Here is a 16,815-nt window from a genome sequence, read left to right as displayed (position 1 = left end):
TAATAATATTTCAAAAAAATTAAAGTATCATATTTTTTTATTTATGCTTAATTTTTTTATTTTTATTTTTATTTTTAAAAACAAATCCCAAAAAAAATAAAGGAAACCTCGGCTCCTCGTATTATTATTATTTAATTAAAAACCCAACAAAACATAATTAAAATTTAATCTTTAAAAAATTATCCAAAGGGGGGAGTTGAGAAAGATTGCCCTTTTATTTCGTTTCACTTTAGGGTTGTCGATCTGCACGTAGCATTCAATCCATATACGCATTCGTGTTTGTTGAAAATCAAAGCTTCAAATTCAAGCAAAACTCCACGCAGACTCTTCAAATTCTGTCGGGTACTTTTTTCCTGATCTTTCTCTTACGCGCTGGCTTTTTATGCGTACTTGTGGAATATTGTGTATGTGTGGGAAATATTGCAGATTGGTGGAGGTGATATTCAATCCATTATTTTTTGAATTTGATTGGAAATCAATTGTTTTTTTATATGCTCATGTTGGTGGAGAAAAATATGCTTTTGGTCGAACTAATTTTGAATTCATGTGAAAGCTGTAGTAACATTTAAGTGTTTATCATTCCGTTTCTTTGCTTCTATCAATTTTTAGTGGCGAGATTAAGATGATATCCTCAGCTAACGGAAAACTGGGTCGTCGGTGGTTTATGGCTAGAAGTTTGTCGGTTCTTGCTAAGTGCGTGCTGTTAATTCGTTCTGGATATTTTTTGGAAATTTAGCCAGGGGAATGTATCGTTGGTGAGGGCTGTTGTATTATCTCGTGAAATCGAATACAAGTTCGTTATTTATATTAGTGTGTAGGAATGTGTTTCACATTTTGAAAGTCTCGTGAAGGAATGTTGTGGTGGGTAATTTAGGACAAATTGGTGGATATGTTATTGTGATGTATTGTGTGTTCATTTGCGAGCTCGTTATCTTCCATGGATATTTTTTCAACAATTTTTTTTATTTATTCTCATACTTGGTGTGGTTCGTGAGCACGTATAAATATACATACAAGGCCTTGAACTTATATAGTAAAGGTTAACTTTGCCTTCTAGTGGGTTTACTTTCAGTTGTTGTTGTATACAGCTTGTTAATCATTTGAACCTTGAACTGGTTTTGAATACATTTTGTTTTTTTTGCATAAATTTATAGTAACCTTTTTTTCTGGCTTTCCGAATTTGGTTACCATTTTGGATGCAGTAGCAGTACAAATTATTTATATTTCCGTTTGTTACATCACAATGGATTTTTCTTTTGTAGTGTAGGATTTGAATCCTTATTTATTTTTTCTTACATTCATTCTAGAACCATTTTCTCCTTTTGGATCTCTCGCTAATTTGAGTGAGCCTATAAATAATAGTTTCCTGTTGGGGCACATTCTCATGTCTTTATCCGTGGCTCTTTGCCAAGTTGAGGGGGTTAGACTAATTATTATCTAGTTCCTAGTTATTTTTGTGCGGTGATGTAAGTTTCATTGAATTTTGTTGTGGTTGGATGCAGGGAAAAAATTTCCCGTGTCCTGAGATTGATTACTTTAAGCTGCCATGGAGGATGCAGAAAACAACTTTCAGCCTTCAAAAAAGAGGGCTGCTGGAGCACAGTTATCTCGAGATAATCCTGGCCTTGACGATGATGAAACATCTGAACCAGAGAACGGGACTTTTAAAAGGGCGAGTGATGAGGTTCTTGCCACTAGAAGGATTGTTAAAGTCCGTCGCCAGCAAACATCATCAACCCCATCTGCCCCTGTCCCTGCCCCAGCTCCTAGTACTAACCCATTTGCTGCAATCCGATTGGTGCCTCCAGCTTCTTCTGATCATGCAGTGGAGGTGGAACAAAGTGTTGCAAGTAAGGAAACAGTGCAAAATGATGAAACTGGTGGCAAATTTGAAAATGAAGTGGTTGAGTCAAAGGAAGACTCTTTTGCAGAAAAGGAGAAATCTGATATCGATAACAATGATAAGCAATCTGAAAGCAAGTTTAGTGACTCAAAAACCGAACCAAATGAGAAGGATAACTCCGATGATATCTGGAAGCAAAACATTGCCAAGACTACGGTAGATAAGGTGGCAGAACATGAAACTTTGAGGATGCAGCCAAAACCTCTGGAGAATCTGATATAGTGAGAATGATGCCAGGAAGAATGCAGAAGACAAGAGAAATGATAAGGAAGATAGTGTGAAGGAAACTGCTGGGAAGACTGTTGTAACTGCCTCTTTCAGCTCATTTAAACCACTTTCGAGTGGACAAAATGCTTTCTCTGGACTTGCGGGGACAGGGTTTTCTAGTACTTTGTTCTCATTCGGATCAGTTCCTAAAGATGGGACTCCTCCAGGCTCCAGTGGTTCCCTTTTTGGCCTGAAAAACGACCAGCCTTCATTCAGTTTTGGTCTTGCTAACAATGGAAATTCTCCAATTTTTGGTACTTCGGCCGCAAATACTTCCAGTAAGAGTGAAACCAGCAAATTTCCCTCCATGCAGGAGGTCACTGTGGAAAACAGGAGAAGAGAATGAGGAGGCTGTTTTCACAGCTGATTCCGTGCTCTTTGAGTATGTCGCTGCAGCATGGAAAGAGCGTGGCAAAGGAGAACTCAAGGTCAATGTTTCCACATCAGGAACAGGTAAAGCTAGACTCATCATGAGGGCTAAGGGGCAACTATCGATTGATCTTGAACGCCAGTCTCTATCCAGACTTGAAGATGACAAATATGGACAAGAGAGGCGTCACTTTTGCCTGTGTGAATAGTGCTGCTGAATCCAAAGACGGTCTTTCTACAATTGCCTTGAAGTTAAGGATTCTTCCACAGTTGAAAACTTCCGAGCGGCTATCGCATCGCTTAAGGATATGGCACCTGTTGTTCTAAAAACCCCGGAAAATTCTCCCTAGGCATCAGATGAGTAACGATATCATGTGCACCATCTCAGAGGAACATTCAACGTGTAAGTTTCTGTGCTTGATCTCTCTCCAAACAAGTCGAGGAGGGTAGTTTGTCGTTGGAGCATCTGTCAACTTGCCAACAATCCCCTATGTAATTTGTCGGCTCTATCTTTTTGTTTTTGTTCATCCTATGTAGACCTAAACATTCGGCATAGTTATGTACTGTATTTTGAGTTATGTTTTGTGTGATTCTGGAGACATTAATGTTTACTACACAATCTGTAGTTTCCACCTAAATCTTGCTTTTACATACATCTTATTTTGTCAGGAAACTTTGAGATTGAGATTGAGATTTGGGAGGCAAAAAGCGTTCCGCGAAAATTAAAAATTAAAAAAATTCAATTTGCAGATACATTTAAAAGTATAAAATGATTATTAGGCATATAGATGATGTATTACACAAGTAGGAGGATGATACATACCCAACCCAAAATTGCATTATTTGATATCTTCTGGTATCTCTTTATTTTCACGACATAAAAGGCACACAAATATTATGTCAGATTATTATTTCATAAAAACAAGGAAAACTTTTTCTTGTTGATACATTCTTTGCAGCGCAACTCCGGTTCTTATGGAAAACAATAAGCATTTGGCAAAAAATTGTGTGAGACGATCTCACGAGTCGTATTTTGTGAGACATATCTCTTATTTGGGTCATCCATGAAAAAATATTACTTTTTATTGTGAATATCGGTAGGGTTGATCTATCTCACAGATAAAGATTCATGAAACCGTCTCACAAGAGAACTACTCTAAGCATTTTAGACATTCAACACACACACACTATAATTGCTGACTTTACTTCACATTTAAAAATGATTTATTATTTTCTATATAACCAAAAAAACATAATTTAAATAAAAATTTAGGGTCAAATTCGATGGCAACTGCACAATCCACTGCGCATTGAAAAACAGCTTCTGTGATCACAGGATCACGTTTGCAATTTTGTAGGCATTTGTCAATGAGTAGCTCTCTCGTGAGACGGTTTATCTGTAAGACGAGTCAACTACCGATATTCACGATAAAAAGTAACTCTTTGCATAAAAGTAATATTTTTTCATGGCAAATAAGATATATGTCTCACAAAATACGACCCGTGAGACCGTCTCACACAAGTTTTTCCAAGTGTTCAATCCAGCCGCCTCTCCACCAACTACTGATGCACTTCTTAGTGCATGTAACTCTGGCTGCATTAGTGACTCTATTCTTTCACCCTAATTGCATATCCACCAACAATAAAAAAAAAAAAAAAATGATCAAAATTACATATCCAAAGTAATGTATTTCAAACAATTTTTGTATTTATAATTTTTCTTTCTATAATTTTTTCTAATTCTTCTCATTTTCTACTCCTTCTGAATTAACAGTATACAAGGTGTGTTTGGACACAAAAACTTTGGATTAAAATCCGCTTTTTGATAAGTTATGCTGATAAGTAATAGTTTTGTTCTGTCAAAGAGGAAGACGTAACTTGTTGTTCTTTAAAACCAAAATTTTTTTGCACAGGATTTCTGATCAATGAAATCAACCACAATATATAAAGAAAGAACAAATTTATGGTTCAACCAAGAAAGTGCAATCGAAGTTTATTGCCGTCATACCGAACAATTATTAGAATGTGTTATTATCCACATTTAGAACTAGAAATCTCTTTTTAATTGGCAGAGTAAAGTTTTTTTTTAAAAAAATTAAAATTGACAGATTTTGCTGGCTTTTTTTTTAGTAGAGTATTTATTTGTGAGACGGTCAACACTAAACGATATTCACAATAAAAGTAATACGCTTAGGTATACAAAATAATATTTTTTCATGAATGATCCAAATAAGAGCTATGTCTCACAAAATACTAGACCCGTTTAGACCGTCTCACACAAGTTTTGTTTGTCTTTTTATTTTACTCGCACTAAAGACACCCCTCCGTTTGATTTTTTTTAATCTTTCTATATATACACATAGTGTATAGATTTTATAATTTATTCATAAAACCGTGTCCCCCTATTGCATAGATAACATTCACTAATAGATGTAAATTTTGATAGGCTTCTGCGACAATCTACTAAATGAGTGCACCATCCGTAATGGTAGGTTCGACCACGCCCACACAGTCATCTGGACCATTGATTTTTAAAGAAATTGTGGACCCCACTACAGAAATGGTGGACCCCATGTGTGTGTAGAAATCTGAGCCTTTGAATCTTTTCATGTAATCAGTGCCTCACAAGGTAGGAGAAATCTTCCTATAGACTAATAGATGTATAATTTTGATACGATCTAACACCACTAATGAGTGTCACCAAGTCAGGCGATAGACACATGATTGTAGTGGACAACACTTGTAATTATAGTATATATATAAAAATATATAAAATTTATATCATATATATCTAGAGTTTTTGCTATGCTCCAAAACACCTATCGTGCACACCTATGTGAGTACCGATAGGTGTCCTCACCCATGTGGCTGTGATGAAATCATAGAAAAATTAATGTGCCAATCCAATTGTTGAGTGGACACCTATCGGTGCTCACATAGTGTGCAGTAGGTGGCCACTATAAATCAAGATATCATATATTATATATATATATTAGTATATATATAATATAATATATATATATATATATCTAAGTTAAAGTAATTAAGAAAAATAGGAACAGAAGAAGCTACACCAAATGAATCATTTTGTATGGTAGTTTACATAAGGACTCAGTTATGCATTCAGATTTCATAACTAATAAACAAGAACACCACACACATCTGTAGCTGTATTTATTATTTCATCTATTTAGTGTTCAAATAGGAAAGACTATCATTCAACTTGATGCACTCTTAGGAGCAGATCCACGCATCCTTCAAGCTTCCATCACCTGGTAAAAAAAAACAAAATAGGAAATAACACAAACAATCAACACACGAAAATTTCGACGTGGTCGCATCTGATTTAGTGGACAGTAAATTCTGTCACAGAACAAATACGTAGATTGAATCCACGTTAAAAAAAACACAAACTCCGTCGACCCGTTTTAAATATTGTAACATATGTGAAAAAACGTAATCGTTTACATGATGACTAATTTTTTGCCAGCGAGCATTTGCACAATCATTTGTGCATTGGAATGAGCTGCTGAGATTTGTGCGGGGGTCGGCAATGTTTTATATGCATTCGGGATTCACACATGGGTTTTCGACTAACTATACACTCTAATTCACACTTTGGTTACACAGTAAACCCACCAATAAAAAAACTTCAAACACGGCAGTCCAAATCCCCCCCAAATGTTCAAAATTTCAGCAAATTCAGAAAACCCCCAAAGATAGAATTCATGCTATTTGTTGCCCATTTGGATTTATATATGAAATTTTCTTATTATATATATAGGTTCTTGAATACGACTCGATATTTAGACTTGAAGATATAGAGAAATATTTTCATGATCTAGTCTAATCGAGATTAATTTAATTCACCGCAGATATTGCCTTTTTAAAATTTTGGCAATTTATGTAAGATTTTTTTTTACTTTTAATTACCTTTTTTTTTTCTTTAGACTATCGACTGTTAAAACAACAGTAGTTTATAAAAAAACATTTAAATTGATTTTCAACACTCCAAATAAAATGGTCTCAAATGTGAGAATTCGTCCTCACGTGATCCTTAAGCTGTGAGACGGAGTCAACCTTACTAGATCACAAAAAAGGATATACCTAGCATAAAAAATAATATTTTTTCATAGGATGGATGCCCAAATAAGTTCTTCGTTTCACAAATATTATCCGTGAGACCGTCGTCACACAAGTTTTTGTGCCCCAAATAAAACATATTCAATTTAGGATGTGTTTTTGTAGTAGAAATGACCAACTCTTTTTCTTCACCTGCGAAACTATATTTTTACAATCAATTTCAACAGCATCACGAACGGACAACAATTGATTGCACAGTCCAAATCTTCAATATTTGTTAATCCATTGTTTAAGTTATCTAGATAAAGAGTTGGGATTTGATAAATGTCATAGGGAAAATAATCATCTCCCACCAAATTCATTTTATGCGACGGGTCAGATCAGATCAGATCCAGCATACGGCCCTTTAAAACGACTCGTAAACCCATTTATATTTCTTTAAGATTTCTTACATATATATATAAAAACAAGTCCCACTTCCATTCCATAGCAAGGAGCACATTAGTTTTCAAGTCATAAATCAAATATTAAAGTTAATGTTTTGATAATGATAATAAATTACAAACAACGAGGAAAAAAAAACGAGTAGGGACATCGAAGTGATGGTGTGATTGGGACTTTTAAGTTTTTCTTTTTACTGGTTCTACTGTCGTTTGTGGCTTTAATGACAAAAATTTGTGTGAGAGGTCTCACGGATCATATTTGTGAGAAAACGGCATCAATCTTATTAGGGTACATCCCATGAAAAAAGCATGGCTTGTTTGATGCTTAGAGTATTACTTGTTCTTTGTTTAATATACGATAGGGTTGACCCGTCTACATTATTTAAAGTCGTAGACGGTCTCAATTCTTGCTTAATAGACTATCTGATTCCCAATTTTCAACTTGCCAAATAAATATAGAAAGTAATAGATGGCATAAAAATGTGGCAATGGATGTCGCAGTGAACGAAAGAATTAGCAATGATAGAGTAGTGAACGTATTGGTCAAAATAAGGAGTTCGATTTCTCATATATTGCTTGATATACACAACTACTGTGTCTAAACTAGTGTGGTTTGTGTAACTATTACGTTAACACATATTTATCTTCTAACATTGAAAATAACATGTGCGAACAAGTAAAACTGTCTATAAAATTCTAAGAGGTAGAATTATAGTAATAAACAGAACATAATAATATCTAAGTTCTCTACCGACAAAGTTGCTGCCTTTAAACGACATGAAAGGCTTTATTGATTTTAATAATAATAATAAGTCCATATTTTAATTTATATTTATTTTGGCTATAGTTTCTATTCTACCATCTTCATTGTTTCTATTTCACATGTTTTTATTTATTGGGAAACTCTAATTTTAGCACAAGTTCCGATTTGATTTCATAGTTTATCCAAATTAGTCTTTTAATCTTGCAATTAATGTCTAATTTGGTCATCTCAAGCTTAAATATTTCAAAAATGCCCCCAAGTAGCCATTGTTGATAACATTACCTTAAAAGGGACGTGCAAATTTTCATCGATAAAATAGATTGAATATTTCAGACATATTATATATTGTTGGTGTGTGAGTCGCCCGAGGTCGAAGTGGCGGGGGGTGATCGTCGGGCCAGAGTCATTTCACGGGACAATGAACGGCTCCTGGCATGCGTTCTGCGTGGAGTGGAACATGAATTGAACGCGACCCACACGGTAATAAGGGATTCCGAGACTGTTCAAGTGTAATGGACTGACAGTTGAAGATGACTTAAAAGATTTGTTGGTACACTCATATCACGAAAGGGCATCTTCTTTTCGGTAAGCTCATCACATAAGAACTCCAAAGTTCAGCGTGCTTGACTTGAGACAATTTTGGATGGTGAACCTCCGGGGAAGTTTCTTCCTAGGGTGCGTGTGAGTGAGGACATAAGCACCTGAAAGGACCGTCTTGGTACAGTGAGGACAGCCGTCAATTGGGGCGTGACAAGTGGTATCAGAGCCGACCGTCTCTTAGTACGGTGTGGGTTTTTCGGGGAACGAACCAAAGCGGAAGCTGGTGGGCATGTGAGGCCGGGGCCGAAGAAGCGGGGGTGATGCCCGGTTCCATCAGTTGCACGAGACAATGAGCCGGCGTCCTACAAACGTTCAGGTGGGGGAACACTGAATGAACCGACCCACACGAAGGAGGAGGGATTCCGAGACTGTTCAATGTATGGACCTGTACATTTTGAAGATGACTTAAAAGATGTGATTGGTACTACATAGCAATCGAAGGTGCATCTTCTTTTCGGTAGCTCTCACATAAGAACTATCCAAAGTTGATCGTGCTTGACTTGGGGCAATTGTTGGGATGGGTGACCCGTCCTGGGAAGTTTCTTAGGGTGCGTGTAGTAGAGGACATAACACCGGCGCAAACCGTCTTGGTACAGTGAGGGACAATCGTTAAATCGTGGGCGCTACCGTTTCCAAATCACATGTTGGTTTGAATTCAGAGCCGACCTCTCGTTTACTGGTCGGTGTGGTTCGGGGACGACCAAGCGTAATCTGGTGGGTGCATGTCGAGGCCCGGGACCAGAGAGATCGGAGGGGGTGATCGTCGGTGCCACATCAGTTGCACGGACAATGAGGCGGCTGCCTGGCAGACTTCTAGGTGGAGGAACATAAATGACCGACCCACAAGGAATAGAGAGGATGCCGAGACGTGTTCAATGTAATGGACTGTACAGTTGAAGAGGGCTCAAAAATGTGATTGGTACTAACTCTATATCATGGAAGGTGCATTCTGTCTTTTCGTAGCTTCATACATAAGACCGCCAAGTTAAGCGTGCTTTTTTGACTTGGGACACATTTTTGGGATGGGTGACCTCCTGGAAAGTTTCATGGGTGCGCTGTGAGTGAGTAACATATAGCTACGGTTGGAAAGACCTGTCTTTGGTCAGTGAGGACGAAGCTCGTCAAATCTGAAGCGTGTACATGGTTGTGTAACGTATTTGTCCCGTAATAACTCATCTTAAATTATAAATCCGAATATACATTCGAGATTTTTTTTAAATGTCAAATTTTTACTCAATATTGTCAGAATATGTAAAAAAAAGATTTTAATTGAGTTAATATATAAGCAACTAAGAACATATATTAGTATTAAGGTATAATATGGTTCGAATAATATAGATACATACAAATGTCCAGGATTCTTCTATGACGTTAATGAGATAATTAGAAGAAATGCAAAAAAAAGACACAAAATTATGACAGACAATTCCAATGTACCATGAAAGGTTGAAGAAAGCTCGACAACAAGAAAAAATTCTGAACATAAAACATATCCAAACGCAATAAGTCAAATCTAGAACAACCACCAGTCTAGTAAAAAAAAGAAGATTGATATTCACCATCATTTGGTACAAATCGCTAATTTACATCAAAGAAGAAAGCCTAATAGATAAGAAATTTATCATATTATCAAAATGTCTTATGAAATAACGATATAAAAAGAGGTGGTCTCATGATCTTCCAAAGAATTGCATTATCCTTTTGTTGCAAATCTCAATATCATAGACTAAAAAGATACAAGTGAGGGTGGATCAAATCCTTAGTTACCCATAGAACATTTGTCAAGAACCATAAACGAAGTAAAGTGTGGGATTGCAGTGACCAAACAATAGAGAGAACCCACATTTGATTTCCAAGTGGAGAAGAGATACCCAACGATAATACATGAAAAAATCAAATTTTCGTGAAACCAATCACCTACTCTATGGGAAGAGTGTTTTAGAACAACAACATCATTGGTGGAGGTTATTCTTAACCTTGATGTAAAGACTTTAAAAAACAGATAAGATCCCTAGATGATTGACATCACTGTAAGATGGAACATGAAGTACTTGATCTCAACAAAGAAAGATCAATTAAAATTTAGAAATGATCATGAGTGATGATCAGCAAAATCGCGTTTCGAGACAATGACGGCGGGGCATAAACCAAATATTCATGTCCTAGTCGGAGAATACTTATGCAGATACCCTAGAAAATGACTACACTATTTTAAAACATAATTCATAGATTTTTGACTATCTAATAAACACCAGATAAATAAATAAAATAATACTACTAAGCTCTATATAATCTTATTAATTACATCTATGTAGGAATGAAGACACAATATTTTATTTCAATAAATAATAGAGAGATGAGGAGTCGAATAGCTACATCAATGCAACTTTTTTCCGCACAAATTTGTATCCAAGTTCTTTGGAGGGACAAACATGCTAAATAGAGCAATACGATATCTCAGCAATCTCAGCTACTCTGGCAATAATGCTATTTTCTCCAAAACAAAATTTGGGCAGAGACCAGTCATTTTTACCTATAAAATAGAAATGTGGGAAAACAATGATAGTAATTAACAAAATACAGTAAAAAATTGAAGATGTTTAACAACGTACTGTGGGGGGACCCCGCTACGCTAAGCTATCTTCTTATCATCTTTGGGGTTTAATTATCATAGATAAACACGGGTTCTAAAAATTTTTTCTCTTTTTAAAATAGCAGGGCTAAGGTGATGGAATCATCTATTATATCACAACCGTGAATATAATTAATTCACATAAGTAACAATTCATCTAAATTTAAACGAGGGTTTCAACTATACATCAAGGTAATAAACCTAATCTACAAAACATCCATCCGTGATCACACACTCAATCTCGATATCCGTCCTCATCTTCCCCGGACCCGATCCTTCCCCCACCTTGTTTGTCCAGTGCACACATAACAAAAACAAGACAACAAACCGGATAACTCGGTGAGATATAATATACCCAGTATAAAACAATGTATTAAAATGCAATCATATAACACAATCATATAAAAGCAAACAAACCATCAAAACATTGTATCTAATCTGACTACATGAATCAATGATTCCGTGACTACTCTTATCTTATCGTCAATCTAGGGATCCTAATAGCTAATTAGAACTTTGGTATTCTTTATCGAGTGTCGAGATCAGACGTCGACTACAACATTCAAGGCTCTTCGATACACCGTAAGTCTAAGAGTCTATTCGGTTCTAGAAAGACTCAGCGTTCCTGCCCTCAAGCTAGTCTGGGGCCCTAGACCTCGGACTCTGACTCGTTCTAACAATACATGAAAATCAATCGATAATCTGCAATAATCAATGCAATAAATAAGTAAGGTTATTTTAGGGAAAACTCAGTCAAACCTAACTCGAGTTGTGCAATCCCGATCCACATTTATTTATACCCTTTCTTTGATGGTCCGCTCTGATATAATCGAAGTCCCTATTCAAGTCTGTCACTATTCAATCTGGCAAAATGACAATATCAATATTCTGTAAATCAATATTCTAATCAAATCACAAACATCCTCGTTTTATAAAAATTCTGACAGTACAACAGTACAATTGTTGTGATACGATAAGTACTCTAGTCTATATCAATTCCCAATAATTTACATCGAACCAACCCGTCAAACTGACATATACATCTCATCATTTCATTACTTGAATAGTCATAACAATGCCCATAGTTGAGTCCTTCTTTCTTTAATCTACGTAGTCGTTCTACGCTGTCACCATGTCCAGAACAACATAATTGAACGTGTATTCAATTCTAAACAACATCATATTTCAAAACATGTTCAAAAAACGTACAATACAAATTAACTGTCCATTTAGCCTATGTTTGATAGGAACTCGATACCGAAGTCAAGATTTAAAATCTAACGGACGGATTGATCGAAAATCGAAATGTTTGACAAATCATAAAAGCTATTTTCCTTCCTCGGCTTCGGTTTTCCTTTCTTTTCGAAGAAAATTTCCACCAGCATGTGTTGTTATATCATAATATAGATATCATTATATATTTATATCGTATATATTTATTTAGCATCATCTCTGCCGGACCTACTGTCTCGTATCTTGGCAACGTTCGTCGCATCAGCGCGACTAGGTCCCCGCATATGACGCGATGTCCTTCCTGGAACATCGCTGTTTGCATAGGTGTCGGCATATAGCCAAAGACATTTCCTCGCGCAATTCCGAGGTCGGCCCTTCGGCCTGTTTGGCCATGTTGCGCGATTCCAGTTCGTGTAAATGTGCGCCATACCTTCCTTCTGGACCTTCTTTTGCGCAGGTGCTGCGCACATAACTCTCGCGCATGTGCGTCGATTCTAACTGTCCCCCCGCACTTCAAATTTCACACGTAAATCTCTTTCGTTGTCTCGGTTAGCTCTTCATATTGTTTTCGATTAAAAATCTATAGTAATGTGTAATTGTAACATGGCAATACATCTCAGGCAATTACATTATTTTCGTTTCCTCCCCACCTAAGATACGATTTTTTTCTCGAATCCTCCAGGCATTTCATTTGGTATCAATAAGAGTCTAACTACAAACTTATAAAGAATTTACATCAAATCACATCGAAACAACTTCTAGGAGCTTCTTGTCGTCATATCTGAGATTCAGTCGTCCCAATGCTTCTTCATTCAGTGCCATGACGAGTCCATTGAACTTTACAACGGAATCATCTTTCGTTCTAAGCTGTTTTTTCCTTACGATCGATAAGTCTGGATCGGTTTTCAACATAACTCAAGAGGTATTCATCAATTTTCGCGCCTCGGCTGGCTGTATATCATGTAAAGCAATCAGGAAGGTAATTTCCTCAATAAATAACATGAAGACATCATGTATTCCAGATAATGGAGCGGTAAAGGCGAGTCGAAAGCAAACCGATCTCCCTATCTTCTCTGAAGATATCCATAAGGCCCAATGGTATCGTGGAGACAGTTTCCCCCCATTTCTTGCCAAATCTGGACAACATCCCTGAAAGGTGAAATCTTGCAAGAATACATCTCGATCTTCCCACTTCAAATACCAATGGGTCTATCGTACGCCCAATTGGCATTTTTGGGCCTGTCTTCCTGTGCTCCTTCATTTTCTTTTGAATTAAGCTTCACCTTTTTCCTGTCATATCTCTGATCATATCTGTCCAAGCTCAGGCACTTCAGAGATATACTCCCAATATAGAGGGAGATCTACACTTCTGTTTCCGAACAACGCTGTCAAAGGGGTGGCCATCGTGATACTCATCTAGATAGTCTGTTGTTTATGTTGTACTAAAACTCACAAAGAGGCAACGAATCTTGCCAATTAGTGCCAAATCTAGCAACTACTACTCTGCTCTCAGCATATCTTCCTTCCAGTGCTCTGGATAGTCCCATCTGACTGTCCGTTCGGCCTCTGTGGATATAGTGCGGTACTCTAGATGAACGTCGTACGAGAGACCTGCTGCAAACTCTGCCAGAAGTGCGAAGTAAATCGAGGGATCACACGGTCTGATACATTACTTCGTGCACGGTGGCCCGTCTCTGTACCACTTGCTGACCATAGATCTCTGCCATTTGGTCAATCTGTAACGTCAATCTTGTACGAATAAAGCTGCGATTTGGTTAATCTGTCAATCAATGGAGGAAAGGCGTGTAGCTGCGTCACCGAAATCCATGAAATGTTTTGATCCCATTTCCATTCAAGAAATGACAAACTCTTAATAATCCTATCCTCCTGATTTCCTTTCCTTTCTTTCTTCTGCTGCTTCACTTCCACCACCTGGCAATTCAGACATTGGAGACAAACTCGGCATGTCATCTTTCATTTGTTTCCACAGAACTGTCTTTTCCAACAATCGTTTTGGTACATCTTCTTTCTGCACCACCAGGTGAATACGAATCGAACTGTTGTGCGCTTCTGAACAATATTCATGTCGCTCAATCTGAAACATTTCGGCACAACCAGACGAAGTATTCACAGACAAGAGGTTAATCAAACAAGGACCTGATATCTGATCGATGTCCTGGTCGAACCATCGATACTGATTTCTTACATCTCGGAATCACCCACCACCCGGCTCGCTGAGCTGCATTAATTTTCATAATCCAAGCTCTGGTGCTCTATACAACGTGCACCGTATAAAGTCTCAAACGGTCTATAATTTTTAGTTCAAATTCTAATCCAAACAAAAACAGCATCCTCCTATCAAATTTTGAAACACCAATTCGCCGATAAGAGAAAGAACATAACCTTTCGACGCAGTGCATCAGCTTTTCACCTGCTGCAATTTAGACCTTTCCTGGATGTATTGTTGTGATTTCACAATCAAAATCTTTAAGCAATCAAGCCATCTTCGCGTCTCATATTCACTTCAGATTGTGAAACAGATAATTTCAGACTCTTATGAATCAGAAAATATTTCCAAACGTTTCCATCAAACCATAAAGATAGTGTCGCCAATATCGTGTCAATCAAAGTTTTTTTAATGACTGTCAGTCTAAGTCATGGAATTGGGATAACGGGTCCCTCATGTGGTTTTAAAGAAGCGGGCCGTGAAGGCAGAGCGATAACATGGCCCTACGTTTGCATCAGCCACACATCCCAACCTCTGGAGAACGTCCCGCAAAGAAACCACAAAATTACCAGTACTCGATGGGGAAATAGTCAAAACACCGGTGCACCGGGTAACCTCTTCTTCACTCCCAGAAAACGGTTCTCCACATTATTCAATACCAAACAAATGGAGCATTGCTTTTTTGAGTCAGATGAGTAATATTGGGGGTTTTTGCTAGACTCTCCGAGAAATCATTTCATAAAAAACGGCGGTAAATAGCCTGCTAACCACCAAATGAAACTGCCAAATTTTCAGGCACGATGTTCGGTCTGGCCAGAAAATACGGCTTCCCGTTTCCCCAACGGTTTACTGGGAATCCACCTGATATAAACCATCTCCAGATATAATAGGACCCAGAAATACTAACTGTTCTTAACAAAACTAAAAACTCACCTCGTCGATGTTGGTTTAGCATATAAGGTCCTTTCTTTCTTCCGCCCCTTTAAAAGTCCGCAACACCGGGTTCTTAAAATGCTCATCATGCTCGACTCATTTCCTTTGAATAAAGCAATATTATCCATCGATGAAATATCAAAAATTCAGCGAGATTTTTCCTGGAATTAACACGGGGGTCATTCCCATTCAATCCCATGAATACAGCGGGAGATTTAGGTCAGACCAAAAAAACGGCTGAAAACGATAAATTCATAGTGTGCCCCTACCCTGGTTTCTAAATGCCAGTCTTTGAGATATCAGAATCTCTGACTCTCAGCTGATGAAATATCCCGATCGTAAATCAATCTTGGGAAATAGACGGAAAGAAACCTGCAAACTGATCCGAATAAAGCGGCAATACAGGCAAAGGGAATTTTTTTAATTATTCTTTATCTTGCCTTTGTTCAGTTTGCCCGATAGTCGATGCAGAGTTCGCAAGCGAACCATCATTTCTGTTCTTCAATAAGACTGGAGCCCCCCAATTAGACACCAACTCGGTCTGATGTACCCCTTGCCAAGTAAATCGTCGAGCGGGTCCCTTCAAATTTCTTTCAATTCACTGTGTCATTTCTTAACGGAGCTCTAGAAAATCGGTACTGTAAACCTTTGGCATCAGTTTCAAGGCTGAAGTCTATCTCTCTCCTAACTGGAGGTAATCCCGGGATCTCCATTGGGAAAGACTCACAAACTCCACGTACACTGACAGATCGGCCAATGATGGACTCGACTTCCCAAGTTTAAAAATCTACTGAATAATACACGAAATCCTTCTGCTCCTGTTCTGTAATAATAGAGTCATAGATTAATACGGAAGTAAAAGGAATTATCGATCTAGAGCCCTACCGTAAAATTTCCACCTCTTCGCCATATCTGGTCTGAATCTCACGATTTGGTGGAAACAAGCAACTGTCGCGCCCTGTATGGGTAGCATAGCAATACCAATAATCAAGTCAAAGTCAGACAATCCATACGATGCAATCTCTAACTCAATCGTCATGAGCCCGTCATACTGTAATACACAATGAGTGTTAACCGAATTTTTAGGATAAGCAAAACACATTCCCCCCAACGGAAAGAGACGACACTACAAGTACTAAAGACTCTTACATGCAATGCTGACTGAATGCATCGTTCAGAAATAATTGTAAATTTAAGCCCCGTTGTCAATTAAATACGTAAGCAGAACCAAATAAAGAAAATTACCTGCTACAATACAACGTCCATCTGGTGCTTTTCCTCGGGTGCTTACTGGGCACATGCTCCTCTGTAAAAGCCGAAGACTCTGGGCCTGCGTCTAGGGGCCTGACAAAATTCCTGGCT

General features: G+C 37.6%; 1 protein-coding gene and 1 pseudogene across 1 annotated transcript in view; one reads left to right on the top strand and one right to left on the bottom strand.

Annotated features, from left to right (window-relative positions):
* Window positions 1-256: 256 nt before the first annotated feature.
* On the top strand, window positions 257-3,073 carry LOC140820023 (nuclear pore complex protein NUP50B-like; annotated as a pseudogene).
* Window positions 3,074-14,172: 11,099 nt separating this feature from the next.
* The window catches only part of LOC140819280 (regulator of telomere elongation helicase 1 homolog), a 5,290-nt gene continuing 2,647 nt past the window's right edge, over window positions 14,173-16,815 (bottom strand). Inside the window, exons 6-7 of the mRNA XM_073179288.1 lie at window positions 16,255-16,276; window positions 14,173-14,388 (exon numbers count right to left, since the gene is read on the bottom strand). Coding sequence (XP_073035389.1) covers window positions 14,173-14,388; window positions 16,255-16,276 — 238 coding nt within the window. The remainder of the gene's footprint in view (window positions 14,389-16,254; window positions 16,277-16,815) is intronic.

Source organism: Primulina eburnea, chromosome 18, assembly GCF_022965805.1.
Source record: "Primulina eburnea isolate SZY01 chromosome 18, ASM2296580v1, whole genome shotgun sequence".
NCBI classification, from domain to species: Eukaryota; Viridiplantae; Streptophyta; class Magnoliopsida; order Lamiales; family Gesneriaceae; genus Primulina; species Primulina eburnea.
Note: the sequence above shows the minus strand (reverse complement) of the source record. Positions and strands in the feature narration are given on the sequence as shown.